General features: G+C 39.4%; 1 protein-coding gene across 2 annotated transcripts in view; it reads right to left on the reverse strand.

Annotated features, from left to right (window-relative positions):
• Positions 1–16,799, reverse strand: part of khk (ketohexokinase) — a 58,086-nt gene extending 41,287 nt beyond the window's left edge. Inside the window, exons 1-2 of one of the 2 annotated variants that reach the window (XM_043686820.1) lie at positions 16,711–16,799; positions 3,465–3,563 (exon numbers count right to left, since the gene is read on the reverse strand). In XM_043686820.1, the coding sequence (XP_043542755.1) occupies positions 3,465–3,562 (98 nt within the window). In that variant the 5' untranslated portion in view covers position 3,563; positions 16,711–16,799. The other variant, XM_043686819.1, reaches the window with a different exon arrangement.
• Positions 16,800–20,259: the final 3,460 nt, after the last annotated feature.

Below are 20,259 nucleotides of genomic sequence, written 5' to 3' on the forward strand. Positions count from 1 at the left end.
TAGAGGTTTACAAAATTATGAGGGGCATGGATAGTGTAAATAGGCAAAGTCTTTTCCCTGGGGTCGGGGAGTCCAGAACTGGAGGCCACAGGTTTAGGGTAAGAGGGGAAAGATATAAAAGAGACCGAAGGAGCAACTTTTTCACACAGAGGGTGGTACGTATATGGAATGAGCTGCCAGAGGAAGTGGTTGAGGCTGGTACAATTGTAACATTTAAAAGGCATTTAAAAGGTATATGAATAGGAAAGGTTTAAGAGGGATATGGGCTGGGTGCTGGCAGGTGGGACTACATTGGTTGGGATATCTGGTCGATGTGGACAGGTTGGACTGAAGGATCTGTTTCCATGCTGTACTCTATGGCGTTGAAGAGACTGCACTTGGAGTATTGTCAGGACTCAAGGGGCTGAACTATAGGAAGAGGTTGGACAAACTAGGACTTTTCCTTTGCAGGAGTCTGAGTGGGATCTTCTAGAAGTGGATAAGACCATGAGAGGCATGGATGGAGTAAATGCACTCAGTCTTTTTTCCCAGGATTGGGGTATTGAGGATGAGAAGGCATCAGTTTAAAGTAAGATAGGTGAGAAGCAAGATGGACATGTAGGACAGGGCACGCGGGCGGTGCTGAGTTGGAAGGTTGGAACTGGGATGAGGAGGAGGGAGGGGAAATGAGGAAACTGGTGAAGTCTATATTGATGCCATGTGAATGGAAGGTTTCAAGGGTGAAAATGAGGCATTCTTCCTCCAGGAGTCAGGTGGTAAGGGTTTGGCAACGGAAGTCGCTCAGGACCTGCAGGTCCTTGGCAGAGTGGGACAGGGAGTTGATGGTTCGGCCACGGAGCAGTGGGGTTGGTTGGTGCGGTGGTGCACTTCAGAGATTATCTCTGGGACACCCGCACCAACCAACCTTTCATGACCCTTTTTTGCCCTTCTAATTCTTGTTTAAGTCTTTCCTACTTTCTTTATATATTTCAAAGGCTTCATTGGTTCATTTTTCTTTCTGACCAAAGTCTTAACCGCCTTGGTCATCCAAGGTTCACCTAACTTGCTATACCTTTCCTTCATTCTTGCAGGAATGTAGAAAGTGACAGGTTATGGGGTGTCAGGAGGTAAGTCACTCACTGTAGGATTCCTAGTCTCTGACTTGTTCTGCTAGCAACTGTATTTATGAGAGATCAATTTCTGATCAATGGTAACTTCCAGAATGCTACTATCGAGGGATTCAAGATGGTAATATATGGGCACCATATCAAGGGATGACAGTTTGATTCTCTCTTGTTGAAAATGTTAATTTCTTGACACGTAGGAGAAAGTAAGAACTGCAGTTGCTGGAGTTCAGAGTCAAAGTGTGGTGCTGGAAAAGCACAGCCAGTCAGGCAGCATCAGAGTCAACGTTTCAGACTAGCCCAAGTCCATTAGCAATCAGATACTCTATCATTAAGGAAATTCTGTATTGTTAAAGGTGAAAAATTAATACAAAAGGTATTATGATACTTTTTTTAAAAAAACGGAAGACCATATTAAATTCTTGCAGTGTCCTGCCCAAAACCGATACCCAGCCAACATCAGTGAAATAAATTTGGACAGGCCCTTTGGTGCTCGAGGTTGTGCCGACGTGTGAACTGATCTAAGCCCATCACCCTATCATCATCCATATGCTTATCTAAGGACTGTTTAAATGCCCCTAATGTGGATGAGTTAACTACATTGGCAGGCAGGGCATTTCACGCCCTTACCACTCTGAGTAAAGAACCTGCCTCTGACTTAAATGTATCACCCCTCAAATTGCAGCTATGCCCCTCCTTCAAGCAGATGTCATCATCCTTGGAAAAAAAGACTCTCATTGTCCACCATATCTAATCTTTTAATCATCTTCTATGTCTCTACTAAATCCCCTCTTAGCCTTCTTCTTTCCAATGAGAACAGACCCAAGTCCTTCAGCCTTTCCTCATAAGAGCTTCCCTCCAGACCAGGCAACATCCTGGTAAATCTCCTCTGCACCTTTTCCGATGCTTCCACATCCTTCCTGTAATGGGGCGACCAGAACTGCACACAATACTCCAAGTGAGGTCGCACTAGTGTTTTGTATAGTTGAAGCATAACATCATGGCTCCAGTCCTCAATTCCTCTACCAATAAAATTGAACACACCGTATGCTTTCTTAATAGCACTAGCAACCTGGGTGACAATTTTCAGGGATCTAGATACATGGACACAAAATCCCTCTGCAAGTCCACACTACCAAGAATCTTTTCATTGACCCAGTATTCTGCCTTCCTGTTATTCTTCCCAAAGTGAATCACCTCACATTTTTCTGCATTGAACTCCATTTGCCATCTCTCAGCCCAATTCTGCAATTTATCCAAGACCCCCTGCAAGCTGCAACATTCTTCCACACTGTCCACCACTCCACTTTCGTATCATCTGCAAATTTACTAACTCACCCACCTATGCCTGCGTTCAAGTTGTTTATAAAAATGCCAAACAGCAATAGTCCCAAAACAGATCCTAGTGACACACCACTAGTAATCGGACTCTAGGCTGAAAATTTTCCATCAACCACCCCTCGTTGCCTTCTTACAGAATGCCAGTTTCTAATCCAAACTGCTAAATCACCTTCAATCCCATGCCTCTGCATTTTCACCAGTAGCCTACCATGTGGAACCTTAAATGTATGTGGAACCTTAAATTAATGTAGTGGACATGAAGTCCATGTCCACTAAATTAATTGCCTTACTTTCATTTACATGCTTGGTCACCTTCTCAAAAAACTCAATGAGGTTTGAGAGACACAACCTACCCTTGACAAATCTATGTTGACTATTTCCAATAAAATTGTTGCTTGCTTGATGATTATAAATCCTCTCTTATAATCCTTTCCGAAACCTTTCCTACAACAGACATAAGGCTCACTGGTCTATAATTACCTGGGACATCTCTTTTGCCCTTGTTGAACAAGGACACAACATCTGCAATCCTCCAGTCTTCTGGTACAAAATGTGTAGACAATGACGACTCAAAGATCAAGGCCAAAATCTCCGCCAGCTCCTCCCTGGTTTGCCAGAGAATTTTCAGAAAAAACACATCTGACCCAGGGGACGTATCTATTTTCACACCTTCTAGAATTGATAACACCTGTTCCTTAATAACCTCAATCCTTTCACGGCCCATAGCCCAAATCTCAGTTTTCTCCTCCACAATTATCTGGTCTTTTTTTTCACTTATGCCAATACATTGGATACAAAACAAGAAATAATATGTTCGACTGAAAGGAATGACCAAACAAAACAAAACATTGCTGGATTTCTAGAAAGTTTATGGGAAAGCAGTTCCCTAACTGTTCACATGTGAAGTAATAAAATTAGAATTCATTTGAAAAGTTAGCTAAAACGATTACAATAAAATTACAAAAGGTTGCAAAAATGCTTTGAACAGTTAGCACACAAATCATTGATGACATTATTTACCGTGTGTCTGTATCTTCCACTGGAAATTTATCAACCACATTAATTATGTCCAAACAAACTAAGCCAACACAAAGGATCTGCTTCTTTTTCGTTGCCATTCTGTAATGACAATATTGTTCCATATGTTATTAATTGACACATTATACAAGTAAAGTTTTGCAGAGCAATCACTGGTAACCCAAAATCACAACACAGCATTTATCATGATATAAAATGAGTCAATATTTCAGTAGTTCAAAGTTTGGGTGAAGATTTGTAGCTCGGGTGCTCGTTGTTGTGGTTCTGTTCGCCAAGCTGGAAATTTTTGTTGCAAATGTTTCATCCCCTGTCTAGGTGACATCCTCAATGCTTGGGAGCCTCCTGTGAAGCACTTCTGTAGTGTTTCCTCCAGCATTTATAGTGGCCTGTCCCTGCCACTTCCGGTTGTCAGTTTCAGCTGTCCGCTGTAGTGGCCTGTACATTGGGTCCAGGTCGATGTGTTTGTTGATGGAGTTTGTGGATGAGTGCCATTTCTTTGTTTGGCTTGCCCTATAATGGTAGTGTTGTCCCAGTCGAATTCATGTCGAATTGGCACTCATCCACAAACTCCATCAACAAACACATCGACCTGGACCCAATATACCGGCCACTACCGCGGACAGCTGAAACTGACAACCGGAAGCGGCAGGGACAGGCCACTATAAATGCCGGAGGAAACACCACAGAAGCGCTTCACAGGAGGCTCCCAAGCACGGAGGATGTCACCTACACAGGGGACGAAACGTTTGCAACAAAAATTTCCAGCTCGGTGAACAGAACCACAACAATATTTCAGTAGGTACTCTTGCATTTTCAAAAGTTTCTGCTTGAAGCCAAATCACAAAGGCTTGCTGTGTCATAAGGTCAATTGTTATTTTTTTGTGGAAACAATGCTTAATTTAAAAATATACTGCCTTTACAAAATAACAAACTTTTTCTCACATGCAAATAGAACAGCAATGAGAGTGGATCACAAATACAGCTCGCATGTGACTTTGTTACAATGAAGAATAATGCATATTCCTAATCTGTACTTTCGCTTTGAATTTTCTTTTCACCCACGCAACAGAGGACAGCTTTGATGGCTAGGCCAGCATTTATTGTCCATTTTTAATTGACCAGATGGCAGTTAAGAGACACCCACAAAGCTATGAGTCTGGTGTCACATGTAGGCCAGACCAAGTAAGAATGGCAGTTTCCTCCCGGAAAGGACATTAATGAACCAGTTAGATGGATTAGATTCCCTACAGTGTGGAGACTGGCCCTTCGGCCCAACAAGTCCACAGTGACCCTCCGAAGAGTAACCCACTCAGACCCATCTCCCTCTGACTAATGAACCTAATACTATGGGCAATTTAGCACAGCCAATTCACAATTCATCTTTGTGACTGTGGGAGTAAACCCATGCAGACACGTGGAGAATGTGCAAACTCCACACAGTCAGTCACCCAAGGCTGGGATCAAACCTGGGACCCTGGTTCTGTGAGGCAGCAGTGATCACTGAGCCACCGTGCCATCCCAGTTAGGGTCTTTTTTTCTGACACTTGACATGTTAGGCTCTTAATTCAATCTTTTTATAAGATTCAAACTTCATCTTAGACTCATCATTCAATCATTAGACTCTTAACTGCAGGCTTTTTAAAATTGAATTCAAATTTCACCATAGGCTTTTGTGCTACTCAAACCAATTTCTCCAGAAAGTTATCTGAATTTCTGGATAACAGCCCAGCGATAATAGACATCACCTCCCACAGTTAGTTTACCAAGCAGTAATTATAACATCTGTGTTTGAGTAAGAGACACTCTCCTCAAGAATATGCTTCTTGTCTTCCAGCAATTCATTCACATAAACGCTAAGCAACTCATAGCATCAGATAGTCCTTTTTCATGAGACGTCAGCATCACTGACAAGGCTAGCATTTGTTGCTCAACCCTAAATTGCCCTTAAGAATTTAGTGGCAAATTGTCTTCTTGGACTACTGAAGTCATCTTGTTATGGTATTCCCACAGTACCATTAGGTTCTTCAACTCCGTGAGGGTTCAACAATGACATTTCTAGTCACAATGGTGTGGCCTGAAGGGAACTTAGAGATTTGCTGAGATACAGTGAAAAGTATTGCTTTGTGTGCTATCCAGGCAAATCATACCATACATAAGTACAGCAGGGCAATGGAACAAAACAAAATGTCATGCTACAAATACAGAGAAGGTGCAGAGAAAGATCAACTTTTATATATATTCAAAAGTCTGATAACAGCAGGGAAGAGACTGTTTTTTAAATCTGTTGTTATATTGTCAAACCTTTGTGTCTTCTGCCCAATGGAAGAGAGTGGAAGAGAGTGTAACCAAGGTGGAAGGGTTTTTTTTTAGATTAGATTACACAGTGTGGAAACAGGCCCTTTGGCCCAACAAGTCCACCGACCCACCGAAGCGCAACCCACCCATACCCCTACATTTACCCCTTATTACCTAACACTAAGGGCAATTTAGCATGGCCAATTACTGTTTTTTAAATCTGTTGTTATATTGTCAAACCTTTGTGTCTTCTGCCCAATGGAAGAGAGTGTAACCAAGGTGGAAGGGGTCTATGAATTTGTTGGCTATTTTCCTGAGGCAGGGGAAAGTATTGATGGCTAGTTTATATAATGGACTTGGTTGTGTTCTCAATTCTACATAATTTCTCGTGGTCTTGGACAGAGCATTTTCCATACCAAGCTGTGATACATTAGGATAGGATGCTTTCTATGGTGCACCTATAAAAATTGGTAAGAGTCATGGTGGGCATACCAAATTTCCTGAGCTTTGAAGAGGTACAGGCATTGGGGGGTACTTTCTTAACTGTAGGATCTGTGTGGATAGATCAGAATGTTGGTGATATTTAATCCTGGAAACTTGACGCTCTCAACCATCTCCATTGAAAGAGTCAGGGTTGTATCCTCCATTCCACTTCCTGAAGTCAATCACCAGCTCCTTCATTTTCCTGACATTGAGAGAGATGTTAGCTTTACACCATACCATTAAGCTGACTTTTTTTTTCCGTACTCTGTCTCATCATTATTTAAGATCTGACCCTCTACATCAATATTGTCAGCAAACTTGTAAATGGTGTTATAGCAGACTTTGGCCACAATTGAGAATGTATAAGGAGTATGAGATGGCACTGTGGATCAGTACCTCACACTGCTGCCTCACAGCTCCAGCCTCAATCTCCCTACGTCTGTGTGGGTTTCCCTCGGGTGCTCCAGTTTCTTCCCATGGTCCAGAGATGTGCAGGTTATGTGGACTGGCCATGCTAAATTGCCCATTATATCCAGGCTAGGTGCATTAGTCATGGGAGATGCAGGGTTACAGAGATAGAGTAGAAGGATAGTTCTGAATGGGATGCCCATTGTTGTGTCAATATCAACTTGATATGCTGAATGGAGAAAGTGAGGACTGCAGATGCTGGAGATCGGAGCTTAAAAATGTGTTGCTGGAAAAGCGCAGCAGGTCAGGCAACCATTCCTGAAAAAGGGCTTATGCCCGAAACGTCGATTCTCCTTCTCCTTTGATGCTGCCTGACCTGCTTGATAGGCTGAATGTCTTACTTCCATGCTGCAGGAATTCTATAATATATTAAGGGCATAAGTACAGCCTTGTGGGTCACTGGTATTGAGGATCATAGTGGAGGAGGTTTTGTCACCTATCGTTACTGACATGGTTCATGAGTCATGAATTCAAGGATCCAGTTGCAGAAGGGGTGCAGAGTCCGAGGTCTCAGTTTGGAGTTGAGATGAAGGTACTTCTACATGCTTGCTCTCCATGTTCCATTTGGTAGAATTTACAGGTTTGGAAAGTGCCGAGAAAGAAACCTTGTTAAATTTCTGCAGTGTAGATACCCACTGCTACCACTGTACATTAGTGAAGGGAGTGAATGTTTAAGGTAATGGAGCAATTCCCGATGAAGAGCTTATACTCAAAATGTCAACTCTCCTGCTCCTCAGATGCTGCCTGACTGGCTGTGCTTTTGCAGCACCAAACTTTTCAAGGGTAATGTAGCAAATTCCAAGCATGCAGATTACTTTATCCTGTATGAGTATTGTAGAAGCCACAAGCAGAGAATTGGTGTGTATTCAACACTCCTAACTTGTATATAGTAGATGGTCAACAGGCTGTAGGGAGTCAGAAAATGTGTTATTTGCCTCTGAATTCCCAGTCTCTGACCCAAGAATGTGTGAATTAGGAATGGGAGTAGGCCATTTGCTCTGCCATTTAATAAGATCATGGCTGATCTGATTATTCCACATTCCCAACTTCCTGCAAAAACTTTTCACTCATTTGGTTATTTAAAATCTATCAATGCCTGCCTTAAAAAGATGAAAAGGATCTGGTTCTAACACTTTTGAGGAAGTGTTCCAAAGACTCAAATCTCTGGAGAAAAAAATTCTCATTTCCATTAAACAGATGGCAACTCCTGCCTTTTAAACAGTGACCCCTACTTCTAGAAACTTCCATGAGAGGAAACATGTTTTTCCATTAATATTCCACAGAAGCTTACATTTCACTTCTTACTCTTCTAAACCCCAGTGGATAGCTGAGGCTATCCAACTTTTCATCATAACACAGCTAGCCCATTCGTGGTATTTGTCTCATAAACCTTCTCTGAACTGCTTCTACTACATACACTGTTAAATAAGGAGACAAATAGTATACACAGTTCTTCTGACATGGTCTCACCACTGACCTATTTAGCGGAAGCACAACTTCCCTACCTCTGCATTCAATTTCATTTGCAATTATTGATAACATTCTATTAACTCTCCTAATGACTTTTTTTTTAAAAACTTGCATACAAACTTTCTATGATACCTGGGATGCAGTTTGGTTCAACCCATGAACTGGGCTATGTGACAGCTTACAATGATCTTTGCTGGTGAGGCCCTAGATCCAGCACTGAAATGCAGAAGCATCTTGTAAGTGGAGCGAAGAGGCATTATAAAGGTTCTTAGAAGCTGGCACATGTTAGATGTTAATGTCCATGGGGTTACGTGCGGCCAGTGCCCATGAAATATGCTCTGAGAGGTTAGTGCCCTATTTCCAACATGTATTTGTTTGGAGAAAGTGAGGATCTGAAACTTCCAGGTGTTCACTCTGGTGTCCTTGTCAGGTTTTCATTGGAGAACTCGTTTAAGTTCAGTGAGATGAGAACTGACCATTGATGAGGCACGTTATATTACTTGCAAGGTGGTTAACAAGCAATAATCCCTATTAAACAGCATCTCACCATTGCCGAGCAAGAATTCGTGCCTTGCCAAGAATGAAAACCTTAAAAGATGGCATGAGGTACTCCTGCTTTCGGGCTTGTCACTTGATTCTGCCACAAATCTTACCATAACTTCTGTCACTTCCACAACTATAAGACTAAGTTGTCTATCCAGTTTTACATCTTTTTTCACTTTTCTGTAGCAGTTTGGTACAAAGTGGCTAAATTGTCTATTTTAGATGGCAGTTAAGAATGAACCACATGGCTGAGAGTTTGGTGTTACATATAGGCCATGCCAGGGGAGGACAGCAAATTTCCTTCCTGAAAAACTCTATTAAACCAGATGGGTATTTACAAAAATCATTATTTCATGTCAACATTACTGAGACTACCTTTTCATTTCAAAATTCTGAAAATTAAAATCTAAATTCCACCAGCTGCACTGGTTAACTCTGCACCCATGTCCTCATGATATTAAACTGGACCTATATACTTTTACTGCTCTTATGAATTATCATTAGTGTTGTCCAGCACTGACTAAACATAAACCTCTTGTTCATTTAGACCATTCATAATAGCAAATTCTGAACCCCATGAACATTAATGTGCTAAAAATTGTAGTTGTCCAATTTTACGCTTGTCCTCCTTGCTACCAAATACATTTTTAAACAACAATTTGCATTAGCAATGCTGAATTGCTCCTTCCCACTTTGGTACATCACAGATTTGCAGAAAAATGTGATTACATTTTTTCAATAATGCCTGTACACAATCTTCTCATAGAATTACTTCTCAAGCACTTGGTTGCGATAGTTTATTTTTTCTCTTTAACTCAAATGTCAAAAATACACCTAATTTTCCAATACATTTCCCATCTAAATGTATACTTGCTATTTTAGATTAGATTATGTGAGAGGTAATTTCGGTTTAAACTTTAAGATGTGCCTGGACCACAGACTGATCTATATAATGTTCTTTTCTAGAACATTTTATATACTCAAAAGTAGAATAGTTTAAATTGTGCAGAATGCTGACAATTTGTGAGCAGAGTAAAAACAAACAGGCCCTTGATTGATGAAACCATTAACACAGGCAGGGAAGGACTGATAAGTGACTGATAAGACTCCAGGATAGGGAAACGACTCGAGAGACATCTGTTACAGATTAAAGTCTTTGACTGATAAGACTACAGGGTGAGAAAAACAACAAACTTTGGAGACTCTGGAGCCTTTTGTTGCAGACTTTGTGATAAAAATAATGATGTTTTTAAGAATGTGAACCTCATGGCGTGTTAGAGCCAAGGAGAGGAGGGACTTGTACTGTATATAATGGGAGACTTTGGAAGCCTCAGCGCGCCTTTTCTTCAAGGGTGCCCGACTCTGCAGACTTGACTTGTTAATAAAACTTTGTTTTCCTGAATTTGTCTAGAGCAATTATTGACTGACAATTTGTGAGCAGAGTAAAAACAAACAGGCTAGTTTAAATTGTGCAGAATGCTGACAATTTGTGAGCAGAGTAAAAACAAACAGGCTAGTTTAAATTGTGCAGAATGCTGACAATTTGTGAGCAGAGTAAAAACAAACAGGCTAGTTTAAATTGTGCAGAATGCTGACAATTTGTGAGCAGAGTAAAAACAAACAGGCTAGTTTAAATTGTGCAGAATGCTGACAATTTGTGAGCAGAGTAAAAACAAACAGGCTAGTTTAAATTGTGCAGAATGCTGACAATTTGTGAGCAGAGTAAAAACAAACAGGCTAGTTTAAATTGTGCAGAATGCTGACAATTTGTGAGCAGAGTAAAAACAAACAGGCTAGTTTAAATTGTGCAGAATGCTGACAATTTGTGAGCAGAGTAAAAACAAACAGGCTAGTTTAAATTGTGCAGAATGCTGACAATTTGTGAGCAGAGTAAAAACAAACAGGCTAGTTTAAATTGTGCAGAATGCTGACAATTTGTGAGCAGAGTAAAAACAAACAGGCTAGTTTAAATTGTGCAGAATGCTGACAATTTGTGAGCAGAGTAAAAACAAACAGGCTAGTTTAAATTGTGCAGAATGCTGACAATTTGTGAGCAGAGTAAAAACAAACAGGCTAGTTTAAATTGTGCAGAATGCTGACAATTTGTGAGCAGAGTAAAAACAAACAGGCTAGTTTAAATTGTGCAGAATGCTGACAATTTGTGAGCAGAGTAAAAACAAACAGGCTAGTTTAAATTGTGCAGAATGCTGACAATTTGTGAGCAGAGTAAAAACAAACAGGCTAGTTTAAATTGTGCAGAATGCTGACAATTTGTGAGCAGAGTAAAAACAAACAGGCTAGTTTAAATTGTGCAGAATGCTGACAATTTGTGAGCAGAGTAAAAACAAACAGGCTAGTTTAAATTGTGCAGAATGCTGACAATTTGTGAGCAGAGTAAAAACAAACAGGCTAGTTTAAATTGTGCAGAATGCTGACAATTTGTGAGCAGAGTAAAAACAAACAGGCTAGTTTAAATTGTGCAGAATGCTGACAATTTGTGAGCAGAGTAAAAACAAACAGGCTAGTTTAAATTGTGCAGAATGCTGACAATTTGTGAGCAGAGTAAAAACAAACAGGCTAGTTTAAATTGTGCAGAATGCTGACAATTTGTGAGCAGAGTAAAAACAAACAGGCTAGTTTAAATTGTGCAGAATGCTGACAATTTGTGAGCAGAGTAAAAACAAACAGGCTAGTTTAAATTGTGCAGAATGCTGACAATTTGTGAGCAGAGTAAAAACAAACAGGCTAGTTTAAATTGTGCAGAATGCTGACAATTTGTGAGCAGAGTAAAAACAAACAGGCTAGTTTAAATTGTGCAGAATGCTGACAATTTGTGAGCAGAGTAAAAACAAACAGGCTAGTTTAAATTGTGCAGAATGCTGACAATTTGTGAGCAGAGTAAAAACAAACAGGCTAGTTTAAATTGTGCAGAATGCTGACAATTTGTGAGCAGAGTAAAAACAAACAGGCTAGTTTAAATTGTGCAGAATGCTGACAATTTGTGAGCAGAGTAAAAACAAACAGGCTAGTTTAAATTGTGCAGAATGCTGACAATTTGTGAGCAGAGTAAAAACAAACAGGCTAGTTTAAATTGTGCAGAATGCTGACAATTTGTGAGCAGAGTAAAAACAAACAGGCTAGTTTAAATTGTGCAGAATGCTGACAATTTGTGAGCAGAGTAAAAACAAACAGGCTAGTTTAAATTGTGCAGAATGCTGACAATTTGTGAGCAGAGTAAAAACAAACAGGCTAGTTTAAATTGTGCAGAATGCTGACAATTTGTGAGCAGAGTAAAAACAAACAGGCTAGTTTAAATTGTGCAGAATGCTGACAATTTGTGAGCAGAGTAAAAACAAACAGGCTAGTTTAAATTGTGCAGAATGCTGACAATTTGTGAGCAGAGTAAAAACAAACAGGCTAGTTTAAATTGTGCAGAATGCTGACAATTTGTGAGCAGAGTAAAAACAAACAGGCTAGTTTAAATTGTGCAGAATGCTGACAATTTGTGAGCAGAGTAAAAACAAACAGGCTAGTTTAAATTGTGCAGAATGCTGACAATTTGTGAGCAGAGTAAAAACAAACAGGCTAGTTTAAATTGTGCAGAATGCTGACAATTTGTGAGCAGAGTAAAAACAAACAGGCTAGTTTAAATTGTGCAGAATGCTGACAATTTGTGAGCAGAGTAAAAACAAACAGGCTAGTTTAAATTGTGCAGAATGCTGACAATTTGTGAGCAGAGTAAAAACAAACAGGCTAGTTTAAATTGTGCAGAATGCTGACAATTTGTGAGCAGAGTAAAAACAAACAGGCTAGTTTAAATTGTGCAGAATGCTGACAATTTGTGAGCAGAGTAAAAACAAACAGGCTAGTTTAAATTGTGCAGAATGCTGACAATTTGTGAGCAGAGTAAAAACAAACAGGCTAGTTTAAATTGTGCAGAATGCTGACAATTTGTGAGCAGAGTAAAAACAAACAGGCTAGTTTAAATTGTGCAGAATGCTGACAATTTGTGAGCAGAGTAAAAACAAACAGGCTAGTTTAAATTGTGCAGAATGCTGACAATTTGTGAGCAGAGTAAAAACAAACAGGCTAGTTTAAATTGTGCAGAATGCTGACAATTTGTGAGCAGAGTAAAAACAAACAGGCTAGTTTAAATTGTGCAGAATGCTGACAATTTGTGAGCAGAGTAAAAACAAACAGGCTAGTTTAAATTGTGCAGAATGCTGACAATTTGTGAGCAGAGTAAAAACAAACAGGCTAGTTTAAATTGTGCAGAATGCTGACAATTTGTGAGCAGAGTAAAAACAAACAGGCTAGTTTAAATTGTGCAGAATGCTGACAATTTGTGAGCAGAGTAAAAACAAACAGGCTAGTTTAAATTGTGCAGAATGCTGACAATTTGTGAGCAGAGTAAAAACAAACAGGCTAGTTTAAATTGTGCAGAATGCTGACAATTTGTGAGCAGAGTAAAAACAAACAGGCTAGTTTAAATTGTGCAGAATGCTGACAATTTGTGAGCAGAGTAAAAACAAACAGGCTAGTTTAAATTGTGCAGAATGCTGACAATTTGTGAGCAGAGTAAAAACAAACAGGCTAGTTTAAATTGTGCAGAATGCTGACAATTTGTGAGCAGAGTAAAAACAAACAGGCTAGTTTAAATTGTGCAGAATGCTGACAATTTGTGAGCAGAGTAAAAACAAACAGGCTAGTTTAAATTGTGCAGAATGCTGACAATTTGTGAGCAGAGTAAAAACAAACAGGCTAGTTTAAATTGTGCAGAATGCTGACAATTTGTGAGCAGAGTAAAAACAAACAGGCTAGTTTAAATTGTGCAGAATGCTGACAATTTGTGAGCAGAGTAAAAACAAACAGGCTAGTTTAAATTGTGCAGAATGCTGACAATTTGTGAGCAGAGTAAAAACAAACAGGCTAGTTTAAATTGTGCAGAATGCTGACAATTTGTGAGCAGAGTAAAAACAAACAGGCTAGTTTAAATTGTGCAGAATGCTGACAATTTGTGAGCAGAGTAAAAACAAACAGGCTAGTTTAAATTGTGCAGAATGCTGACAATTTGTGAGCAGAGTAAAAACAAACAGGCTAGTTTAAATTGTGCAGAATGCTGACAATTTGTGAGCAGAGTAAAAACAAACAGGCTAGTTTAAATTGTGCAGAATGCTGACAATTTGTGAGCAGAGTAAAAACAAACAGGCTAGTTTAAATTGTGCAGAATGCTGACAATTTGTGAGCAGAGTAAAAACAAACAGGCTAGTTTAAATTGTGCAGAATGCTGACAATTTGTGAGCAGAGTAAAAACAAACAGGCTAGTTTAAATTGTGCAGAATGCTGACAATTTGTGAGCAGAGTAAAAACAAACAGGCTAGTTTAAATTGTGCAGAATGCTGACAATTTGTGAGCAGAGTAAAAACAAACAGGCTAGTTTAAATTGTGCAGAATGCTGACAATTTGTGAGCAGAGTAAAAACAAACAGGCTAGTTTAAATTGTGCAGAATGCTGACAATTTGTGAGCAGAGTAAAAACAAACAGGCTAGTTTAAATTGTGCAGAATGCTGACAATTTGTGAGCAGAGTAAAAACAAACAGGCTAGTTTAAATTGTGCAGAATGCTGACAATTTGTGAGCAGAGTAAAAACAAACAGGCTAGTTTAAATTGTGCAGAATGCTGACAATTTGTGAGCAGAGTAAAAACGAACAGGCTAGTTTAAATTGTGCAGAATGCTGACAATTTGTGAGCAGAGTAAAAACAAACAGGCTAGTTTAAATTGTGCAGAATGCTGACAATTTGTGAGCAGAGTAAAAACAAACAGGCTAGTTTAAATTGTGCAGAATGCTGACAATTTGTGAGCAGAGTAAAAACAAACAGGCTAGTTTAAATTGTGCAGAATGCTGACAATTTGTGAGCAGAGTAAAAACAAACAGGTCCTTGATTGATGAAACCATTAACATAGGTAGGGAAGGATGAGTCCTTGACTGATAAGACTGCAGGATAGGGAAACGACTCGAGAGACATCTGCTCCAGATTGCACAGACAGAGAAGAATAAGTCTTTGACTGATAAGACTACAGGGTGAGAAAAACAACAACTTTAGAGACTCTGGAGCCATTTGTTGCAGACTTTGTGATAAGAATAATGATGTTTTTAAGAATGTGAACCTCATGGCTTGTTAGAGCCAAGGAGAGGAGGGACTTGTACTGTATATAATGGGAGACTTTGTAAGCCTCAGCGCGCCTTTTCTTCAAGGGTGCCCAACTCTGCAGACTTGACTTGTTAATAAAACTTTGTTTTCCTGAATTTGTCTAGAGCGATTATTGAGAAGCGATTTTCGTTTCTAACAGATTAGATTAGATTATTTACAGTGTGGAAACAGGCCCTTCGGCCCAACAAGCCAGACCGACCCGCCGAAGCACAACCATTCCCCTACATTTACCCCTTCACCTAACACTACGGGCAATTTACCTCGGCCAATTCACCTGACCTGCACATTTTTGGACTGTGGGAGGAAACCGGAGCACCCGGAGAAAACCTGCAAACTCCACACAGTCAGTCGCCTGAGGCGGGAATTGAAGCCGGGTCTCCGGCGCTGTGAGGTAGCAGTGCAACCGTGCCGCCTCTTGGAAGTTTGAGAGCACACTGTATAACTACTTTGTAAAAATTACTTTACAAGACAAATGTTTGCTAGAGTTGATGAAAGACCAGATGCCATAGCTCATTGTGCACCTTTAATTATTCTTATCAAAAATTGTAAAGTTCATGAATATCAATCTGCTCTGAAGCTGCAGAATGTAATTCAATATTTATTCTGAAACAAACACCATCTCAAAGTCCATCTACTTAAGATATTTATTTTCCCAATAAAGATTTTCTTCCCCTTCCCAAAGTTTAACTATGAACATGACAATCTGACAACATGGCAGCGTGCCCAGTTAGTAAACTATTGCAAAACTAAGTCATAAAAACACAAAAAGGTCCAAAGTTTGTTCAATGGCTGGTGTTACGTTAGCTGACTTCAGCTTGTCTACAGCACAAGAATTAAAATCACTGTCAACCCTCCTGCCTAAGAATAGGAATCAAATTTATCATTCTTGTTCCTAACTACAGCAATCTAGATGGAAAATGTTGGTGACCTGTAAGGTCAGAATTAGGCTGGAACTTATTAGAAAAAAAGGGAAATAACATCTGCGTTCCAGGGTGCACTGTATAATGGTGACAACGAAGGCTTTTTAGCTTCAACAGTTACGAAAGATACCACGGACATTTATTTAAATGATTTAGTATACATGTTAACGTAAATCTGCATCAACCACAGATCTTGTTGCTGATTGTGACAGAAATATTCATGGACTGATAGAAGTGTTTTAATCAAAACATTAACACATTTAAAACTAATTTAATCTTTTTTTCCCTAATGAGTAGATTTCTTTCTCGCAATTCACATATAAATTTCTAGTTATCCTCAAAATCTTTAAATCTTGCTCTGCAAAATGCAGGACTGGTGCAGAAGAAAATGAACAGAACTTAAACAATTAGTTCCCAACTATTTGCTTTGGCAAGAAACATAATCTCTAACAGATTTCCAAATATATAATCAGATTTGTCTAAAACCTAAAATACGTTCTGCACTAAAATAAATTGTTTCTTGTGCGTTAAACGATAGTTAAAACAGTGAGAAGTTGAAAACTTTTTTGCAGTCTTATCAACTGAAAATTTCTATTAGTCACTTTGTTTGTTATAGTTTGAAAATTCAGTTGCCAATGCTAAACATTAACATGTAACATGACCAGGTTGTTCATCTCTTATAAAAAAACTATAAATCAGGTGAGACAAGGGAAATATAATAAAATTAGAACATACATAAAATAAAGTTACTCACTGATTTAAAACACATGATAATTATCTCCAGAAGAATAATAACATATACAATACACACAAAATGGCATGCAACAAAAACTCACCTTCCGTCCTGACAGCAGACACCTTGTTTTTATTACAGTTGATACAAACAATAAAAAGTATAATGAACAAGAAGGGATTTAGTAACAACTGAAATTTCTTCATAACTCCCACACTGCACCATCTACTGGTGAAAGCCCTACACTTCTATTGAATGATTCTCACTTTTGAGGTTGAATTGATGAATATTTTCCTTCGGAGTACTTTTTCATTTGAGAAGAGTACAGAGAGTCTCTTCCTGTTTATATTATCACAGGAAGTCTTAGAATATTTTTTAAAAAGAGCATTACCCAAACAGAAAACAACTACAGGGTGCAGAGTGTTTATGTGCAATAATCATAGAATCCCAACAATGCAAAACCATTTGGCCCATTCAGTCTGCACTGATCCTCTGAAGAGTATTCCTCATTTACCATGGCTAATCCACCTAGCCTACACTTCTTTGGACTGTGGGAGGAAACTGGAGCATCCAGTGAAAACCCACACAAACATGGGGAAAGCACACAAGCTCTAGCCGACAGTCAACCAAGGCTGCAAGTGAACCTTAGTCCCTTATGCTATGCGGCAGCAGTGTGACCATTATGCCACCATGCCATCCAGCATTGTTCTAGTGTTTGAATCGCAAAACGTTAATATGCAGATCCAAGAAGTAATTATGAAGCTAATGCAATACTATGGTTTTATGATGAAAGGAATTTAATATAAACATATTAGATGTTATGTTACCGTCCTATAGAGCATTGGTAAGACTATATCTCAAATACTATGTGTAGTTTTGCTCTATCTATTTAAGAAAGTGTGTACATTTGTTGGAGAGATGTTTACTAAATTGATAGCTGGAATGAACAGCTTGTTTATGAGGGTATTTTGAAGAACTTGCTTTCAAACAAGATTAGAAGAGTGACTTGTGTCTTTATTAAGTTAAAAAAAATCCTGGTCAGTCTTGGAAGTTATATTTCCTCTTGTGATTGAGTTCAGAACCAGAGAGTTACTGTTTTAATATTAGAGGTCACCTAACATTAGTTCACCTTTGGACAAATGAGGTGAATTTTGCCTCAGAGGATGGCGAAGATGGAGCCATTGAGTATTTTTAAGGTGACGGTAGATTTTTGTTCATCAAGGAATGTAAAGGTGGTCAGGGTTAGATGAAAATGTGGAATTCAAAACACAATCAGATCAGCCGTGAACTCATTGAACAGCAGAGGATGTTCAAAGGGACAAGTGGCCTACATCAGTGGGCGGCACGGTGGCACAGTGGTTAGCACTGTTGCCTCACAGCACCAGAGACCCGGGTTCAATTCCTGCCTCAGGCGACTGACTGTGTGGATTTTGCATGTTCTCCCCGTGTCTGCGTGGGTTTCCTACGGGTGTTCCGGTTTCCTCCCACAGTCCAAAGATATGCAGGTCAGGTGAATTAGCTATGCTAAATTGCCTGTAGTGTTAGGTTAGGGGTATGGGTGGGTTGCGCTTCGGCGGGGGGGTGTGGACTTGTTGGGCCGAAGGGCCTGTTTCCACACTGTAAGTAATCTAATCAGTTCTTAATCTATATATTTTAATATACTTGTTATTTAATTGTAATTTTCAAAATCTAGTTAAGCTGTCAAGATAAATTCTTTACACCACCATTTCAGGTTCCAGCCAGGCAGAACTTCATTTACATTGCCTTGGTTATACTTGTAATTATTGTTACAATACAGTACTGATCCCTTCTGTTAATTAAACCAAACACCCAGAAAAGCTCACCTCGCCACATAATCTGTTAAAATATGACAGACAGAGAATTCCCAAATGCCACTATTTAAAGAAAATAATAAGTCTAAAACTGAATATTAAACCACAACTATTCACAACTCTAAGCACCCCTTTCTTTTATATGCTTATTAACTGCCTCCAACTCTATAACAATATACTGTTCCAATAAAACTTATTAAAATTACTTCAACTTAATTTCAAAACCACACAGCAGCTGAAGTCTTCAGTGTCTTTCTTTCCCCAGCTAAAGATTTCCCTGGTGGCACAGTGGCAAGCACTGCTGCCTCATAGTGCTAGAGACGCAGATTCAATTCCCGCCTCAGGCGACTGACTGTGTAGAGTTTGCACATTCTCCCTGTGTCTGCATGCGTACCCTCTGGGTGCTCTGGTTTCCTCCCACAGTCCAAAAATGTGCAGGTTAGGTGAATTGGCCATGCTAAATTGTCCATAGTGTTAGGTGAAGGGGTAAATGTAAGGGAATGGGTCTGAGTCGGTTGCGCTTCAGTGGGTCAGTGTGGACTTGTTGGGCCGAAGGGCCTGTTTCCACGCTGTATGAAATCTACAGAATCTTCTTTCTTTTTACTGTGAATATGTTTCATATGAAAAGGGACGTTTAATTTTCTTGGATCTGTGTTGATGGCAGTTGCTCTGTCAAAAATCTTTAAACTGCCTGCTTTTTTTTAACATCCACAAGATCGGATTGTCTCATTGGTTCAATATTGGTAAAACAATAAATTCAAACTCAATTGGGTGCTGGGCATAATTTAAACTGATTGGTTAAATTTGAATTGTTGTCAAAACAGCAACCAACTCAGGTTACCCATTTCACAACCAAATATTACATATTTTCAATTTTCCAGTACACTCTGAGACTGCCATTTAATCATTTCGCACAGGTGCTTGTAAGCTCTCAATTCCAAACACTCTCCTTTAAATGTAGTGTACACACCTTCTACTTTATAACACTATATTGCTCTGCAAAAACCACATTCCATGGAATGAAATGTGAGCAGAGTTCTTGCCAAAGACTTAAAAATGTTAGGGGAGATAATCTCTTGTCTGTTAAAACTTAAACTAAAATTAGATAAGTTTAAACATCCGTAAACAAACATAACAAATTGAAAAAGTCAGTAAATCTGACAGATCCATATAATCAACTTTATAAGGAATACACAAATGAAATAAATCCCTGAATTAAAGCCATTGCTCTCTTTTGCCAAAAAATCAAATGTTACAAACTTGGGCAATGACTTACAAAATGACCCAAACTATATACTTCTCATGTTGTAGCGCACTTTCCCTTCTCATAAATCTTTAGATTTCATCTCCCCTCCCTGCCTTTTGTCACTAGCGGTTCTTCTCTTCTTTGCCACACAGACCCAGAGGGGAAATTGCAGAGCCGTTGGCAATGATCTTTTCGTCTTCACCGTCAACAAGGGTGGTACCAGGGGACTGGAGAGTGGCGAATGTTGTGCCCCTGTTCAAAAAAGGGAATAGGGATAACCCCGGGAATTACAGGCAAGTTAATCTTACTTCGGTGGTAGGCAAAGTAATGGAAAGGGTACTGAGGGATAGGATTTATGAGTATCTGGAAAGACACTGCTTGATTAGGGACAGCCAGCACGGATTTGTGAAGGGTAGGTCTTACCTTACAAGTCTTATTGAATTCTTTGAGGAGGTGACCAAGCATGTGGATGAGGGTAGAGCAGTGGATGTAGTATACATGGATTTTAGAAAGGCATTTGATAAGGTTCCCCATGGTAGGCTGATGCGGTAAGTCAGGAGGCATGGGATAGAGG

The sequence above is a fragment of the Chiloscyllium plagiosum genome, unplaced genomic scaffold (assembly GCF_004010195.1).
Source record: "Chiloscyllium plagiosum isolate BGI_BamShark_2017 unplaced genomic scaffold, ASM401019v2 scaf_14347, whole genome shotgun sequence".
Lineage (NCBI taxonomy): Eukaryota > Metazoa > Chordata > Chondrichthyes > Orectolobiformes > Hemiscylliidae > Chiloscyllium > Chiloscyllium plagiosum.